Below are 19,334 nucleotides of genomic sequence, written 5' to 3' on the forward strand. Positions count from 1 at the left end.
AATGGATAAAATACAGCGTTATGTGAAGATATAAAAACAAATGAGTATAGAGAGACAACTCCAAAAGCATCAATCATAGAATTTGTGAAATGATGAATGGTAATTTATAGTAATACCAATAACAAACATACACACAGCCACAAATTTTCGGACAAAGAATCCTATTTTCACAAAATTTTGTTAAGTCGGTATCCAAAATTCTACTGACACAGAGATGTTGGAAACTATTTTCGCAACAGTTATATAAGCTAATTTACAAATTTACAAACATGAATAAAACTTTTTACACCGTGTTTCTGTGTAAGTAAGCATATTAACAATAAAGTCGGGGACTGCAGGGTCATTCAGGCAGTTCAAAAAATGTCCCGTCAATATCAAACCTCTCCTTCCACATTGTGTGTTCCATTGATGCTCCACTTTATACACCCATTTGCGGCAAATACCCAGTTAGTGAAAATATAGGGGGGGGCGTGGGGGGGGGGGGGGTTACTAAGTTGTCGATCTTTAGTATGTTACATGCATATTTCGTACGTTGATCCCCTCGCTAAATCTTACTGAACATACGTCTTTTTTTATCAGGAACATAATCTTCCATAATACTCTGGGAGACTTATATCATGCGAGATTAGGACACAGCATATTAACGATTAATCGATGCAAATATTTATTAGAAGATTGAAAAGTGTACCTGCATGGTGTAGATTGTACTTGTACTAAGATTCCTAATAGAAAAACAAACGATATGTGGTATCCATCAAAACACAAAATCAGTACATGCACAGCACAAAACACACAAAAAGTAAAGGAACACCGCTTTTATTGCTGTTCATCATCTACAAGTCATAGTGAAGCCTTCAACACGTAGCAAACAAAATCTAACCTCACTGCAAGTTTAATACGACCCCTAGCACCGGCTTGAGCGGAATTCTATGCTTAAATAATTTGGATAGACTTTGTAAGATGTAACACCACCAAATCCTAGTCTATAAAGGCAACAGTAGTATACCGCTGTTCCGAAATCATAAATCGATTAAAAAAGAAATCCGGGTTACAAACTAAAACCGAGGGAAACACATCAACTATAAGAGGAAAAAAACGGAACAACAGAAATACTGAACTGCAACAAAAACAAACGCCAACATACATAGAAACGGACTTTTTGATAACAACTGCCATATTCCTGACTTGGTACAGGGCATTTTAAGAAAAAATGGTGGGTTGAACCTGGTTTTATGGCTAGACAAACCTCCCGTTTATATGGCAATGTTAAAAAACACCGCTAAAATGACAATACTACGTGACAGGAATAAAGTACAAACAAACGCAAGAACACTCAGCACAAAGAAATACATAAATAAATAATATTATAGTACATTAAAACATGTAAACCGCAGAATAACAACGGACATCTCCCATGAATTAACGACAGCACATGACATCACAAATTGCGCGTCACATGAATGGATCAACGCCACAAAAAGTGACGTATATATTATCACCGGTAATCTTGAAATTCATACAATTATATGGAACGAGATCCAAAAATTCACATCAGCTATTAGCTTTCGAAAATAGAATAACTTACGCTCTTTCGTTCTGGTGAAGAGTGCTTTCTTTCACGATCGCATTTCTATCAAGTATGAAATTTGCTGTATTAGTTATTTACCATTTCAACATCTAAAGGACTAAGGAATATTTCATTGTTTGTTCACCAAATTGAAATAACATTTATTTGTAATTTTTTAAAATATATTCCCAGGAGGCGTTAGATTCTGAAATGGCATATTATTCTTAACTTACATTTTGATAGTCCCAATTAAGCTGATGATTTGCCTCTGTTTCAAAAATGCACCTTTCTCCATACTCAAACGTACATTTGACTACTGATGATCCTAAAGAAAGTACTGATTGTTAGATAAAAACAGATCCAGAATATACCAAAAGCACAACCAAAAACCAAAAGTCGAAGAAAAACCGGCAATACAATGGCAAAAAACAATAACACCATTCTACCAAAACGTACATAGAAAACTCATTACTTATCATCACGAATCCTACAAGATATCGGCCAGATCTCACTTTTTCCGAACTGGTAAGCAGAGCCTGGTTCAGATGTAATAGATATAATATTTTGAATAAAGTACTTATTTTCACAATGAAATCAGACAAGTTACTAAACTGTTGTTAGTCTCTTCGTCGAATTTCATTTGTTTGGCCATGGTGTTGCCAGTATTTCGTTCACTTATGAGTCTCAGTGTCCCTTTGGTATCTTCCTCATTTTTCTAGTGGTCATAATTGATAAATAATATATATAGTCATGTGAAAGTTCACATAGAAAATAAATTTGAATGCTAGAAATTACCATAATAGGTTTTACCCAAACCATTTAAAATGTCATTCATTTAGAACGAACTAAGCAATTGTTGGCTAGCAAAGGTCGTGTCTGTTTTTAAATGAAATTTAAACTTTTAATTTGAAGATTTCAATTTTTTTTTAATTGAAATAAGATAAAACTAATAAACAGCTGCAAGGTATTGACACAACTCGTCATTTGCATATTCAAATTAGTTTAAAGAATAAAACGAAATGTTCAAGAAGGCATTTAATTAGAGAACAGTGATATTACACTGCAGAAAAATTGCAGGAGAATATCCTCACGTCATTAAAAATTACCTTGAGGCAAATTATACGTAATTGGGCGATATTAAGGAGTTTTATGAAATTTAATAGCATTTCAATTAATTCAAGCACTGCGGATGAATATGTAGACGAAAAGCTTGTCTATCCTTCTTAATCATAAGACCTGTATCTTTGATGAGTTTTTACAACCACTGGGTCCAATTCACGGCTGGATGACGTTTCGTCACTGAGATTATCACCAGCCCAGTAGCCAGCGCTCATGTGCTGGCGTGATATATCATTGATACGGTTATTTTCTGTAAATCTACTGTTCATTAAATAATACAATCATTCGAATACTAAGGTTTTTCTACCACCAGGCATAGATGGCGATAAACAAGATTTGGCACTCTGCTTGGAATTTTGGTTTTCAATGCGTTTCAACTTTGTTATTTGTTTTGCCTTCCAAATGAAAATAAAACTTTTTGAATATGAACCAGTTGCATCCGAAGAGCTGTTCTTGATTTACCTTCATCGGGAACGCTAAAAGCAAAAAAATCGAAAGCCAGAGATGTATAAGTTTTTAACGACGAGAGGAGCTATATGACCCAAAATTACATAAAAATAATAGCCAAACTCACCTAAGGTCAAGTTTGCTTGAGGGAGTTGGAACTTTAGTTTCCTAGCTTTATGACCGGATAATAAAAAAGAGGGTACTGTTTTAATTTGGGTGCACCTGATGAACGTTATGTAGTTGAAACGTGTGTCTGACGTACGAAACTATCGATATAAGCCTTGAATCTGTGATTCGATTTTTTGTAAAACGAATATGCGTTAAAATACAGATTTTTTTTACCTTTCAAATGGTTTTTGGACAGTAAATTAAGTATCAAAACTGTGCAATTTTAAGATTTTTAGGCAGAAATTTTTTATCAATTATTTGATGCAAATATCGTACATCAATTTTTAGGCCAAAAAGAGCTCTTAGCACATGATCGCGTTTCAGAGAAACTTATTCACATGTCTGAAGTCTCATTGGACAAAAAAAAATCAAAAGTATAAAAATCCAGATCAAATTTCAAATCATGCTACATACGACATCCAAGTAATATGTAACAAAAAATATAGACACAAAATCAGATAGAAAAAAACCGGATTCATGAACGGGAAGATTATGTTATTGCAGTAGACTTCATACTCCGTGATAGGGGCTGTAAAAAACAAAGATCTATGGTTACATCATACTCACTACTTAGTACATCACAGTTTTTCCCTGTTATACCTTGGTAACATGTACATGTATAGTCACTGGTACCCTCAGGACTGCTGCATTTTCCATATACACAAGGGTTGCTGATACATCCTGAAACAAAATTAAGAGTCATGACATTTTATGTCCATTTACGAAACAGCTGCAAAGTCTTTAATTTAACACAAGTGGTTATCAAACCTACAATACCACGAGAACCATGTAGTGATTGCAAATGAATTATGCACAAGAACAAAATGCTAATTTGTACTGAAATATATATATATATATATATAAAACATTTTCCAAAAGACCAAAAAAGTGAAAAAGTATATTTGAACAAAACGCATTTGACTAGCAGTTCGAACAACTGATGTTCTTAAACCCTGCTGACTGCCATTGGCGATTGCCAAATAAACGGATCACCAGATGTAACAAAATGGATCTTATAATAATTTATTACCAAACAGAAAACAATAAACTTGCGGAAAAGATGGTATACCGCAAACATGAGGTGCAAAAATTTGTACACCATATCCGGATTTCGACAATTAATGTCTCTTAAGTGATGTTAGGAATCGAAACGGTATTTGGAAGGCCATAAAATTTACCTCAATTGAGGATCGACTCTGGAATTTTGAAAGAGTCGAAATAGGATGAGCGGATCATATAAACCCGAAGGCAAATATAATACAAGCACAAACAATTATAAACAAGTCTAAATTGAAAACAACGTTCAAACCTATGATTGCGTTGGATAAAAACGGCAATTTTTATACGTGTGCATGCAAAACAAATTTCTACGTAGAGGGGTCTAAATATAGCACAAACAACATTTTCCAAAAGACCAAAAAAGTGAAAAAGTATATTTTAACAAAACGCATTTGACTAGCAGGTTAAAGCGATTGCCAAAAAAACGGATCACAAGGTGTAATAAATGGATCTTAACTATAAATTTTATACCAAACAGAAAACAATAAAGCTGCGGCATATATATAAGTACGTCTGAACCAGTGACGACTCTACAACAGATTTTATCCATCGGATCAACAGCAGTAATGGTGATACAAGGCTGAAAATACATTCTGTATATATATAATTCGTCTAAACAACAGCTTAACAATGTTAGATCTGTAAATTTGCGGAAGCAAATTTTTTGTTCTTCCCTTGCCGGGATTGGAACTCATGCTACTGCGAAATCGTGGCACAAAATCACCTTGCACTATGCCCAACGCGCTAGACCACTCAACCACCTAGGCTCTATAATAATAAAGCTTTCGGTGGCCGGGTGTTACCTTTCCTCGTCAGTTTTTATCTAGCGTCGTAACACAGTACATGATATATAAGGCATGAAAATGGAATTGTTACGCAAATTTACAGATCTAACATTGTTGGGCTGTTGTTTAGACGATTTATATATATATATATATAATTGTCTGTGCTGTATTTAGACTCCTCTAACAAAAAATTTGTTTTGCATGCACACGTATAAAAATTGCGGTTTTTATCCAACGCAATCATAGGTTTGAACGTTGTTTTCAATTTAGACTTGTTTATATTTTTTCGTTTGGGCTTGTATTATATTTGCCTTCGGGTTTATATGATCCGTTCATCCTATTTCGACTCTTTCAAAATTCCAGAGTCTATCCTAAATTGAGGTAAATTGTATGGCTTTCCAAATACCGTTTCGATTCCTAACATCACTGACGAGACATTAATTGTCGAAATCCGGATATGGTGTACAAAAAACCTTTGCACCTTTTGTTTGCGGTATACCATCTTTCCGCAAGTTTATTGTTTTCTGTTTAGTATTAAATTTATAATTAAGATCCATTTATTACATCGGTGAAGTTTTGTAAGGATGCATACCAGTTTAAACTGTTAAATTGGCCTAACTATCTACTAACTAAAAATTGCATAACCCAAGCATTAAAAAAATTGATAAAAAGGTAAAAGATATAAGAATGAAGCTTCAACCGCCGTGTTACTAAAATTCAAAATTTTATAAACAGCTATCATCCAATGAAATATGCATTATGCATAATCAAGCTGTTGAGTACATTAAAAATAAGAGGTATGTTCGACCTGCAAAGCTTCTTGAAGACCCTATTTAAACTATTAAAGCAAATTAGAATAGAGGACAAGTCAGAGATTGGCTGAAAAAAAATAAAAACAACACGTTATAAATTTTATTCGTCCGAAGCGCTTTTCTGGATTTACCTTCATCAGGAACGCTCAAAGCCGAATATTTGAAAGCCAAAGATGTACAAGAACCGAAACAGTTGAAGAGCTATATTACCAAAAACGACGAAACAAAAATTAGACAAATCCATCTAAGATCAACTTTGTCTTAGGGAGTTGAAACCTTAGTTTCTAATAATTTCGAAATTTATTAACGGACAATTTTAGATAGTTTGTTATAAATCATGTCTGTACCGAAGTACCATGTGCAGATTTATCTTGCAGATGATGCTTTAGAGATGAAAAACGTATTAGATTGGTTGCAGTAAGGAAGATTCAGTCCGCTAACGCTAAGGAGAAACAAGCTCGTAAGAGATCCTCGAAAGGCACGGGCCACCAGGTCACGCTACGCAAAACAGCGGATCGCTATTCCTACTTTTTCTACTCAACAGTCTTTTGGAACAGGAAGGACCAAGATAGTAGACAAACTTACTCTAGAGCCATATACTATTTGAGTATTTTGGAACTACAAACACTCAACCAGAGATTGCCGGATGTGCTATTTAATCAGTATGAACTGTATATCGACATTTTACAGGTACATGATTATTCAGAAATTTTAAATATAATTGTAATAAGAAACAAACAATACTCATGTAAAAACATTAGAGCATGTCAATTAATCCTTGATGTTATTGAAACTGAGTATTTAATTTTACTGACAAATGAACTTAATCATGTTGATAGTGAACGTTTACAAAGGAAAACGTTTATGAAAAAAATAGGCGGAAGATACCAAGGGAACATTCAAAACCCATTGGTCGAAGAAAAACTGACAATTCTATGGCACAAAAAAACGTAAAAACGACAAAAAGACGTTGCTGGTGATGAGCTGTTTGAAAATTGATAACATTTTTAAAAAAATATTTTAGAATAAAGAAAAAAAAATTGTTTCTATCTAAAAATCTTCTAATAGCCTTCATATAAACTATCGTCGAAATCCAATTATTCAAAATATTTATTAAACAAGAACGTTTAGCATAAGGACAAATAGACACACAAAGCTTAAAGTTATATCTCCCATACAGCTCTGCAAAGTGGGGCTTAAAATGTAGAAATAAAGTTATTTCTAGAATAACTACAAACCTTTTCCAATCGATTTAACTTTAATGGAAAATCCTGATGCAGCTGGTTTTGTTGAGAATGTGTTACTGTCAAATCTAATGATCATGGCATTACTCAGCTCATCAGGTGTGCTATCCCATACTTCTTCATCGGCAACAAAGTTTGTACCACATACCCTGTATTATAAAAATATACAATTAAAAATGGAAGATGTGGTCAAACTGTCATAATTATCATGGCATTGCTCAGCTCATCAGATGTACTGTCCCATAACTTCATCATCAGCAACAATGTTAAGTACACATACCCTGTATTATGAATATAAACATTAAAAAGGGGAAGGAAAATGTGGTCAAATTGTCCTAATTATCATGGTATTGCTCAGCTCATCTGGTGTACTGTCCAATACCTCTTCATCAGCAACAAAATTTGTACCACACATCTGGTATATTAAAAGAGAAATGGGATGCACACACTGAAATGTCTATCATGATATGTTGATTATGATTTAATTTTATGTCGAAAGTGCGATTAATGTGTTATTACTGGTATCACAAAACTTGAAATAATAAATGATTCATAAAAATGAGGTAATTAAAAACTCATCAAAGATACCATGCTTAAACTAAATATTATTGTTATATACATATACACATTCATGGATTTACAATCTGTCGATACCTGTATCTTGGCATTGCACAAGGTCATGTTTTTCTCTGACTGTTTATGACGTCTTTACACTAAATCCATTGGATGTTGGATGTGTACGGATTGATAATTTAGTCTTAGATGCATGATTTTTTTTAATAGTTTTTAGTGGCTTTGAACTAGCTGTCAGTAACTGCGACTACTCTCAGATCTGTACGTATTGTCTTTTTTGTTGTTTGGATGTACAAGTACCCGGCCACGTCCATTTGTATTTGTAGTATTCACTGTCCCAGGTTAGGGTGAGGGTTGGGATCCCGGTAACATGTTTAACCCCGCCACATTCTGTATGTATGTGCCTGTCCCAAGTCATGAGCCTGTAATTTAGTGGTTGTCGTTTGTTTATGTGTTACATATTTGTTATTCGTTCATTTTTTGTACATAAATTAGGCCGTTAGTTTTCTCGTTTGAATTGTTTTACATTGTCATTTCGGGGCCTTTTATAGCTGACTGTGCGGTATGGGCTTTGCTCATTGTTGAAGGCCGTACGGTGACCTATAGTTGTTGATTTCTGTGTCATTTGGTCTCTTGTGGAGAGTTGTCTCATTGGCAATCATACCACATCTTCTTTTTTATATTAATATGTAGTCAGCTGCAAGCGCGTTTCGTTTACATCAAACTCATCATTACAGAATCAATAGAATCAAGACATTTGGAAGATCAAGTCAAAGAGTATTAAAAACAAAGAGTTGCCAAAAAGTAGTTTCAAATTTCAAAACAGTTGGAAAGCTGAAATGAAATTAAATTGAAGAGCATTGAAAAACAAGAATTGTTGTTCTGTGAACTTTGCCTAAGGCCATATACAACTTGGTGTAGAAAAACCTCGGTGTTTCAAACAATTCAGATTATTCGTGGTTACAGTTAATTCATAGAAATGGCAGAGTCAATGATTTTTCATTACTACTCGTCTGGTGATCAAAGTCAGATGATGAACGATGTAAGTTTGTTATATACATCTACAAATGACTTCATACAAAACATATGGTTACTCTTTCGCAAATAGTAACAGAAAAACAAACTTTTATAAATGAAACGAGAAAATAGGCTTAAGCGCAAGTCAAGCTACTAAGACAGACATTCACCCCATACAATCACTATGCAGACGATATAATATTAACCTTTGTCTTACAATATAACTGAGACACTAATATATTCAAGTAGAATCAAAGTTGATCCATGAACCAAAACCTTAAGGTAAAGGAAAGAAAACATCTACACTTAGAATGACCTTATCACAACACGTGAACGTTAATCATTGCACCATGAAAATTGATTCAAAGTCAACTGAGCATTGCAAAACAGACATGTACATCTTAAATTTATTCTATACATATGCCCTATTGCTAATGATAAGGGATGGTGTGACCGTAATATTAACCAATGAACCAGACGGATATATAAACAAAGATTCTATGTACAAAATGTAGTTTTTTTTTATAAATAAAAAAGTCACTTGATTACAAAACCTTTTCGTGCAGTCATTGCACCATTTAAATGAGATCAAGGACAACAGACATTTGCCAAACGGAATTGTTATACAATAAAGCATATGTTAACATAATACCAATGGATTATCAAGGTCTTCTACCTTCTATAAATAATTAATAATTCACACTGTCGGAGCTTCCTTATTCGCATCTGTATAGGCAAAACCAAGTATTTGAGTCTGATGTTCACGTTTTTTCCTCTATCTAGACCATTATACTTTATATGTCTAAATATTTAATTGCCTACACTGCAATATAAAGATATCAGGCGAAATCAGGCATTAAAGATTTTCGAGTCTTCTTTCAACATAAGACAACAGATCTACGGTCACATAATTAAAATTTAACAATAACTGGCCTAGCTTCGCACTTTTAAATACATCTAGAGTCAGACCATTAAAAACATAATACATAATATAACTCATCATTTGTTTAATATGTTGAATTTTTCAAAACCGAAACACTTAGGGTTTTATACTTGTAGGCATAGATTGCCTTAGCTGTAAATGGCCTTATGTTTTGGCGGAATATTTGGTGTTTAATGCTCGTCAACTTCGTATTATGTATGACCCTCAAATGGGTTTGATGTGAACACCACTGATGATTATAATAAAAACGAAACGTGTGTCTGGCGTACTAAATTATAACCCTTGTATCTTTGATATATTTTTATCTACAAAAGATGGGACACTCTTGACAAAATAGCTAATCTTATCTACAGATTACAAATATTTATCACTTTCATTGTTGACGATCAAGTCTGGTAAGAAATATTGTAACATACTTACTTTGGGCCTTTCTGTCCCAATAAATTATATCTATACTCCAGCCAATGGTTGCATGCAGCATCAGAAGATATATCCATGTATTGAACTGAAGCTCTCACTATATTATTAGCAGTTCCCTGAAAGTGATAAAACAAGTACACTGCACAATGCTTCAGGTGTTATTTAAATATAAAGTCGTATTATTCAACAAAACTGCATTGATTTCGGTAGCTAACAAAAAGGAGACAAAAGATACTAAATGGGCTTTCAAACACAAAAGTCGAAAACAAACTGACATCGCCATGGCAAAAAAGAAAAAGACAAACACAGACTGACATGGATTTTTAGGGTAGATACATCTTCTCATGTTCATCCTTTTTATAATTTACACTTATTTAAACTTAGCTTAATAGTTTTCTCGAGAAAAGCCAACAACAACTCCTATTGAAAAAAAAACAATCTCTCGGCGGCAATTTCTCATAAACAAGCAGTTATATTTTTCCATAGTTCAGGGGGTAAACATATTGTTGTACTGATCATTTGCAATTTACACTTTTAACCTAGCTCATGTAGTTTTAAAGATAACAGTGTTAATTGGTGAAACTTATTTTTCAGGGGCATTAACTACATACATTTTTTTCTGAAATATTTAAGGTAGATTGAACTTTTCATGCTGATTATCTATGTATTTTCAATTTCAGCTTCGTTCCTATATGCTTCGAAACAATGACAATGAAATGCCCATTTCAGCGACAATACCTCCAAAATAGTGAACAGATTTTCCCTTAAAGGTCAATAGTAACTAGAACTTGTATTTTTGAATCATGAAATGTTCCAAACAAAGTATGAATATTTTTGTATATGTTAGCAGTGGCTATCAGTCTTCTAAAATGGCTAACCTTTTTTACTCTTGTTACCGGCTATCTGTAATGCAAGATTGCAAAATCCGTTGTAATGCACTGACAATCGGAACAGCAGACAAACGTCTATTTGAAGTTGCGGTTTTAAAATGTCATTATCATTTCAAATTCAGGAATGTATCTCCTCAAGCAAAGCTCTGATTCCTTGTCAGGGGTTGGCTTTACCTTCGGTTATTTTTGTTTTATCAGCTTTTCAACGTTTGTATAATGTTTTGGACTTTCAAATATTTTGGCTCCAATGCAGCAGTAAAGAGACATTAATTGTTGAAATGCGCACCTGTTGCAACAAAATTAGTACCGTTAATGTTATTATATGTTCACGACAACAACACATTTGTTTTAATGGCAATCGGGAACACAAATTATATTGTACCTGCTGCAGTTGTATTTGGGAATAGGGTGTGTTTTTCGTGATTGAACAAATCTATACGCATAATTGGGGAATCATGCAGGCGAGGGAAGAGTACACTGTTGTATTGTTTGAAACTTGTTTTTTTTTTTCAATAGATGAATCTCACCAAAAAAGGTGCACCCTAGTTCTATGGGATAGTATGCTGATTTCAGCAATCGAAAATCATCAATTAACTAGGTATATTTTTGTCTTGTAGAATAATTGGTTGAATAGTGTATAGATTTCACCTGGTGAAAATTCACGAGTTGCAAGGTGAAGTCTAATCTTGTGAGATAATTTGTTTGATAGTTTTATTTTTAAAGATGACAATTCTTACCTTAATTAACCATGTACACTCTAATCCTGTGGGATAGTTGGATGGATAGTTTGGTGATTTGATAAGCTTTTCTTCTCCTACCCTTATGTTGATAACACCACCACAAGTTTCTATAAAATATTAATTTTGATTGTTTTTAGTCAAAGCCAAACTGTATAAACTTATACCTGAATATTTTGAAGTCCATTCAAGAAATGTTGTTTAAATATTATTATTTTTTAAATTTGATCGCTGATAATGTTCCTGTTTCAATTTAATCAGTCCAAAATAACAGCTGAATTATAAAATTTCAAAATCAGATATCAATTAGATGCACCATATGCATATTTTAAAAATAAACATCTCATCAGTTGTGCTGGATATCAAATATTAAAACAGTCATAAGTACCAAATATTAAAATAGCCATAAGTATCAAATACTAAAGAGCAATATGCCTAAATAATAGAACGACAAATCAACAAAAACCTTAGCAATGCAAACGTATCTTGAAATTTCAACATTAATTGTAATTTTAAAACTCTATTCTAACAATACTTAGGCTTAATGTATGCAATGTGGCGGTATCTTGAATTTTTATGAAATTTTGTATGCATTCGGCACTCATTGAATGGCATCTGAATATCGAAAAAAAGACAATAAAACTAATTTCCTGCGTCCGAAAATCTTTTCTGGATTAAATTACACCAGGAACGCTCAAAGCCAAAATTATATAGATGAAGGACCTTTAATAGTTTCTGTTTAAATTATTCACAATTTTTTAATTGATTCGGCACGATTTAGACCTAGAAATATTTAACAGACACTTGCATATAGTTGAAGACGGTATGTTGTCCTTTAGATTTTTCGTCGATGGATTGCTGTCTAATCGACGTATAGCAAAATTGTCCTTTGTTCATATATAGGTAGCATATATTTTTCCAGAAGTACAAACAATTTATGAAACATATCTATACAAAGTTATTCCATGTACGTAAAACATTTTTATGTAAAAAGCGAAGTCACATGCATTTCTCCTACTAGTACTTCTAATTGAAGGTCCTCTGTGATGTTTCCATAGACTTTTATTTAAAAGTGATATGTTATTGCTATCATACATCACTCAAACCTAAATGATTTAGACAGTACTTTCTCTATATAAATATATAAAGATACAATGTAACTAGTTTTAAATGGATATAAAATTTCCAAAATTTTGAAACACCAGCCAATTATCTATAATGCGCTTTTAAGTCATATCAAACCAGTACAATACTACTAATTTATTGTTGAAATGTTTTGCAATTTCATCTCAAATAAAATGATTAAAAATTTTCCCATGCAAAGACTTTGCATCTCAAATAAAGTCATGCACACATTAATTATTTTACATCACATTGATTTGAATTGATTGCTATTTATGAAAAAAATAGCAAGACCAATCGTCCATATAAATATGAAATCTTTGTTTTTTTAGATAGAATCAAACTTGTAGTATATGTAAGAATCAGATCGACGTCTGGTCTCTAATCGACGTCTGAGGATGAACTTCTTTCACAAAATCAATAATATGTATGTACTTGTAATATGATCTGGGTGGTTGTCTTATTGTAATTTTCGATGTTCGTCCTTTTATTTTGATAGAGATATAAGAAACAGTTAGTTTCTTTAAGCACCTTTTCACAAAGATATTACAATACAGACAATATAAACAAAGATCCAACTAAAAATAAAAGATTAAATGATATTATATATTGATGAGAGGAGACTCCGATCGATCGGACGTCGTTTTGGTAATACATGACATCACATTGGACGTCGATTAGAGGGGGAAAATATTGGACACAGATTAGAGAACGTGGCGTCACACTGGACGTCGATTAGAGGAACAGACGTCGTTTAGAGACTGGACGTCGATCTGAGTCTAATATCTTGCATATATGACAGTATGCTTTTAGCTTGAAAGTACTCTCTTAACTGGGCTCACATGGTGTATCTTAACGTTTTCTTGTTTTGGATGAATGTAAACCTAAAGCGCGTAAGATGAACCAAATTGATAAAATTTTATGTTTATTGAAGCATATATCAGATTCAATATAAAGCATGGGGAGATAACCGTATAATGAATGAAATTGGATATGTTATAAATTAGACCAGTACCAAAACACTGACTACTGATCTGATGGTACCCTCGGACACTAACACCCCCTCCCCCCAGCAGCTGTATCGACCCAGTGCTAAGAATAAAAATAACACTTCATAAATTTCACGCGTCCGTATCATTTATAAATTTCAATAATAATCACACCTCCTTTTGAAGTTTATACGATTCCCTTTATTTTTTTATTCTGATTGTTTGTTTAACAATGGATAATATTGAATCTCATTTGAAAAATGCGTCCGAAGTAGTAACTTACGACTATTAGAGACAGTCCGTTCACAGGTAGCACCAGTTAGGACATCTGGACAAGTACATGTACATTGAAAATTAAAAAAGCCACCATTTTGACAGTTTGGTATGTTGGTGCAGTGGTCTACAAATTAAATTGTGAAAAATATATCAATAGTTATGTGTGACTTCCAAAAATAGATTACTATATTATAGATTAACATTTCTTATGCAAAAACAAGAATGAACATTCTCGAATCTTTAACCTGCTGCAATATTTGAACCGGGTTTCCATTTTGTTATTCTACTTGCCAATAAATAGCTAAAAGTTTACATTTTAACAAATTTGTTAAAACGATATATTTTAGGTAATTATGTATAACATTCAATTTGAGTCACATCCCCTTTTGAAGTTAATACGATTCCGTCAGTCTTAGTTCTGATTTGTATGTTAAAAATGGATGATGTAGCCGGGTCGTCAATATGTTTGACTTAACATCTTTGTGAACTCCTTACCACCATCTAAAGTAAAAGATGACCTGTAGAATTATAACGATGAGATATATTCAACCAGCGGTGTCAATCAGATGTTGATACTTGAAATTTATTAAGATCTACTGCAAAATCTTTAATCACAATCTTTACATTTGTGCTGTAAAATCAAAACTTTTGATATCTCAATTGAAAGATCAAACACATCGTATCCTTAGACAAAGCTTTTTTCTACAAAAATTGGAATCGTAGATACAAATTTTTTATTTTAGGTCATCAAAAATCTTACTTTTTGAAGAACCGTACAGATTAAAAAAAAACAAATATACCAAGGATAATATCATCAAAAATGCTGGACTTTTTGATAAACAACATATTTGTTGAGTTTGATGGATTGACAACACAAAAACTGATCCAACAAAGTTTTAAGGACGAACTACTGAAATCGACATATCACATGTCATATACCAAATTATTTACATGTCCTCATAGGTGTGAAACCTCACGATGCATTGTACACGTTTTAATGCTTAAAACTTTAAAGAATATGTTATAGATATCCGCAATAAGTTTTACCATTTTCGGCGAAGAAAAAACGAGCCTCAGGAAAGAAATCAAAAAAATAATTCATTTTTGAAGATTTTCCCAAAAAGAGAAAATAGTGGCAACATACTTCATGCATATACATGGCAATATAGAAAATTCTGTAAATGCACTTACCAGTACATTTATATGCATCTGTAACATCTTGTATATCATAGAACTCTAGACCATCAGCTGAATCTGCCAAGAACTCTAATCGTTGATCTTTAAACTTAATAGTTTTTTTGCCATTCGAGGAAAAAGCCTGAAAATGAAAAATTGCAATTAAGTCCAGTACCAAACAATGTCAATGCACACCAAACTAATTAGTATACATATATTCTATACGACATACATGCAAGATAATAGAAAATTTATCATGTAGTGCAAAAGAGGACACAAGAGGAGAATAGCCTTAATATGTACTCTGATTGTTTATGTTATGTTATTGTTTCATTGAACTATTCACCATGGTCCACATCTTTTTTTTACTCATATCTTTTTTCTTTAACTGTATGAAATACTTGCAAACAAACTGTACTGCATGGCTGATTCTGCATCGTAGGGGTTATTGTCTTGTGTGCTAAACTTCTCCATGTTGTGATTTTTTACCCATGCCTGTCCATTCCACCTTTTCTTTACGTTTGGCCATTCAATTGTGACGTATTTATCGCGATCAGCTCTAGATTGTTCATGTTTTCCTCCAATGGCATGTAACATTTCATGAACAGATGTACCAACCTGCAAATAAAGCATTCTTTTAACTTGAACTTGATAACTATTGGACAAGAAAAATTGAAAAAACAAATGTGATAAAATTGTAGAAATGTATTAATTTTTTATTAAAGATTTTTTACAAAAATACGTCCTTTATTCTAGAGTGATGGTCACTAGTGTTACTACTAGAGAGTTCAGGCACTTAAGTAAAGAAGTATATTTCGGCTTGCCATTTTGACGTCAATACTATTTTAACACCTAGCTGTTCTGCTGGTCTCCTGGTAGAGCGCTTACTAGCAGTGTGAATGATTTGGTTCAATTCTCCTGGTCAACACGAAATAGTTATAATCAGTTAGAAAAGAGAGTATCTTTATATTACATTCAATTAACTATCACCATGTGGCATTTGTTGCAGATATCAATTAATCTGTTATTTTAATAATTTTCATAATTGACAATAAATCGTCTTATTGAAAAGATCTTTGAAGGATCTCAAAATGAAACATATTTGACACAAATTTTGCATATCATAAAGCTCATTAACACATTTCAAACAAAATAAATAACTTCCAACAATAAACCAAAATCTTTCTTTTTTTTTGTAATTATAAAACAGAAGTTTTTCAACGATTTATTCTTCTTTCTAAGTGAAAATCATGATTGTGCATTGAGGATATTTTTTTATTCATGCATACATTTAATTACCCATTTAAATTGATTTTTCCACGTTTCAGAGAATAACGGGGAAAATGTTGTCCAAAGTAACGATTTTGATCACAGTATATTTTTGGCGGTTTTCTGTAGTTTAACACGTGGTTACGGAAAGCAATAATTTGTTATACCGTCAATAGGATTCTTATGTTAATGGGTGAAAGTGTTTGAAAATCAAGCAAGCCACAAACGTTCAACACAAAACTTCAACAATGTATTAATTAGTTTTAAATTTGATACTTGGTTTTTATTTGGTTTGACATTAATTTCGTGAGATGTGGTTTGCACTCGCCCCATAACACAGGTTTCCATATCAGTTTTCTTTAGAAAATATATTTGGGTTTTTTCCTTGACGGCGAGGTTACGTTCAAGACGCATACATACATTTATAGAGATAAGAGGTTTTATGCTTTATAGTTGCCATTGTTCACATATTTAGTTGTGTGTCTTTTCATTTGCATTGCAGTTTTCCCTTTGTTTGTCTTCGTGATGTTGTGTCTCTTTTGGTCTTGTGACTTTTGACTTGACTCGGTGCTTGTGCATCCCGCTATCGGGTTATTTTACTTTGGGAGTTTCTGGAACAGGTGCGATTCACACGCAAGAGGATATTTTTTTACCATGTTGTTTCCATTTTGTTTGCCTTGTATTTGTGTTTTGCTTGGTTTGTACTTTATCGAGAAGGTGTGTGCTATGTGTGATGTATACTATCGGCTACAAAAACTTTTTACCGGCGACATTATGAATTTACTAACAACTACAAAAACTTTTTAGTTGGCTTTGTTATATAAACATGTGGGTACGTGGTCTAGTGGTTAAGACCGATGGCTACAGTGCTGAAGGTCTGACTCGGGGCGGTGGTAATTTCAGTAGGGTGATTTTCACCCTCCCACACACATCTCTGGTACCCAGACCGGAGTTAAAACTAGAATGGGTACTTTTGAGGCCTCGGTTGGTCAAAGTTGCCCCCGATTTTGACCTGGAGATCAATCTACTGGTATCTCTTCGGTTTGTCAGTTTCCGCCGAGAAGCTCGGTGGTTCCCTCCGAGTACTTCGACTTCCTCCACCATAATAACAGACTGCGCGGTGTCATAGCACTCCCTTTGTGTTGGGGTGGGGATTGTCTTTGTAAATATTGTTGACTTGTAAATACGTCATTTATCCCTATAGGGAGTGTACACGTATTCCACTGTATCCTCGCAGCTCTCGAGGGGTGCTCCGAAAACGGAGGGATCTACGTACATACATACATACAATAAACTACAACACCTTTTTTATTGGCGTCTTTGTTAGATATATTTGTATGTTCGTTTGAATTTTTCAGTCAGTTGTGATGTATGTTTACACAATTTTGTCATTATATCAGAACTATAAACAATTGTCATACAAGTGGGAGGTTTAGCTAGCTTTAAAACCGGGTTTATCCCACCTTTTTTTTCGGAAAATACCTGTACCAGGTCAGGAATATGACAGTTGTATCACTTGTTCCGTTGATTGATAACGTTTGATTATTGTGGACTTCCCCTTTTTTTAATTTACCTTGGAGTTTGGTACTTTTGTGATATTTTTTTATTTATATATTCTACATATATATTCTTGCAAATTGAAATGTACATTTACATCATATATATTTATATATATACATGCATTAAATGCATTAAATGTCGGCTCATGATCTGCGCAGCTGAATGCATTCATTTTGTTTGTTGTAATTGAAATCTAGTTCAGATATATAGTGTATCACAATAAGTTTTTCAAACTTGCATAGCATGGAATTGCCTATGTGGACGGATCAAATCTTGACTAAGTCTTGAATATTCAACATTAGTTGTTATTTAAACGATACCAGTTATCAAAATGTACAATTTTTGGGGAATTGAACGCAATGAAATTCCATTAAAACTTTAGAAAAGCAAATATATATTTTTCATTAACTCAATCGTTAAAAGCTTATTTCGCTAGAAGCTTTGGGCTTCACCAAACCAAAACTGCTAACTACAGGTCGGCATCGAACGTAAAAAGTTCCGAATCTTCCTATTAACATATAAGTAATTCTTTTGTACCATGCTCTATGCTTATTGTAACATGGGGATGCTTTACGTTTGCCGATATCTTACAACGCTTATAATGAAATATTGTTTAATACAATGCCCTCAATTGTTAACATGGGCAAAAAGCTTGAAATAATTTTTTTTTTTTTTTTTTTTTTTATTTTCGCTATGATTTCCAAACCTACTGTTAAGAAGACCTTTGTGTTTTAAGGATATTGATTCCTTAACAGCATGCCGAATAGAGGACAAAGAATATATATATTAGATGACACGTCACCCATGATAAACAGGTGTCAATAATCAGCTATCAAGGTCCCAATTCCGAAAAATATAGGGGTCCCTAAAATCATCTTACAAAATGCCATGAATACGACCTTTGTTAAGTCTTTAGATTCCTCATTGTACCACAAAATATCAAACAAGTTTGTTTATATTCGGCCCTGGAGTGTACAACTCTCGCATATATAATAGTTCAATCACACACTACGACACTATTTCATTTCTAAATGTAATCATAAAAAACTATAAAACATGCATTATTCTCATAAATGATACCTGTTTTAAAAGTACCACTAAATAATAAAATACACGTAGTGTGCGGCTCCGGATTGTTAAACCTCTGATATTGTTTACTCC

The 19,334-nt window shown here is 33.2% G+C and overlaps 1 protein-coding gene across 7 annotated transcripts in view; it reads right to left on the bottom strand.

The window, feature by feature from the left end:
* LOC127723032 (MAM and LDL-receptor class A domain-containing protein 2-like) overlaps positions 1-19,334 on the bottom strand; it is a 77,945-nt gene that overhangs the window by 33,222 nt on the left and 25,389 nt on the right. For all 7 annotated transcript variants that reach the window (XM_052229448.1, XM_052229449.1, XM_052229450.1 and 4 more), the window contains exons 11-18: positions 15,750-15,962; positions 15,360-15,486; positions 14,176-14,292; positions 11,782-11,891; positions 10,155-10,270; positions 7,196-7,350; positions 3,869-3,982; positions 1,801-1,892 (exon numbers count right to left, since the gene is read on the bottom strand). In XM_052229448.1, the coding sequence (XP_052085408.1) occupies positions 1,801-1,892; positions 3,869-3,982; positions 7,196-7,350; positions 10,155-10,270; positions 11,782-11,891; positions 14,176-14,292; positions 15,360-15,486; positions 15,750-15,962 (1,044 nt within the window). The remainder of the gene's footprint in view (positions 1-1,800; positions 1,893-3,868; positions 3,983-7,195; positions 7,351-10,154; positions 10,271-11,781; positions 11,892-14,175; positions 14,293-15,359; positions 15,487-15,749; positions 15,963-19,334) is intronic.

Source organism: Mytilus californianus, unplaced genomic scaffold (genome assembly GCF_021869535.1).
Source record: "Mytilus californianus isolate M0D057914Y unplaced genomic scaffold, xbMytCali1.0.p SCAF_13, whole genome shotgun sequence".
NCBI lineage: Eukaryota > Metazoa > Mollusca > Bivalvia > Mytilida > Mytilidae > Mytilus > Mytilus californianus.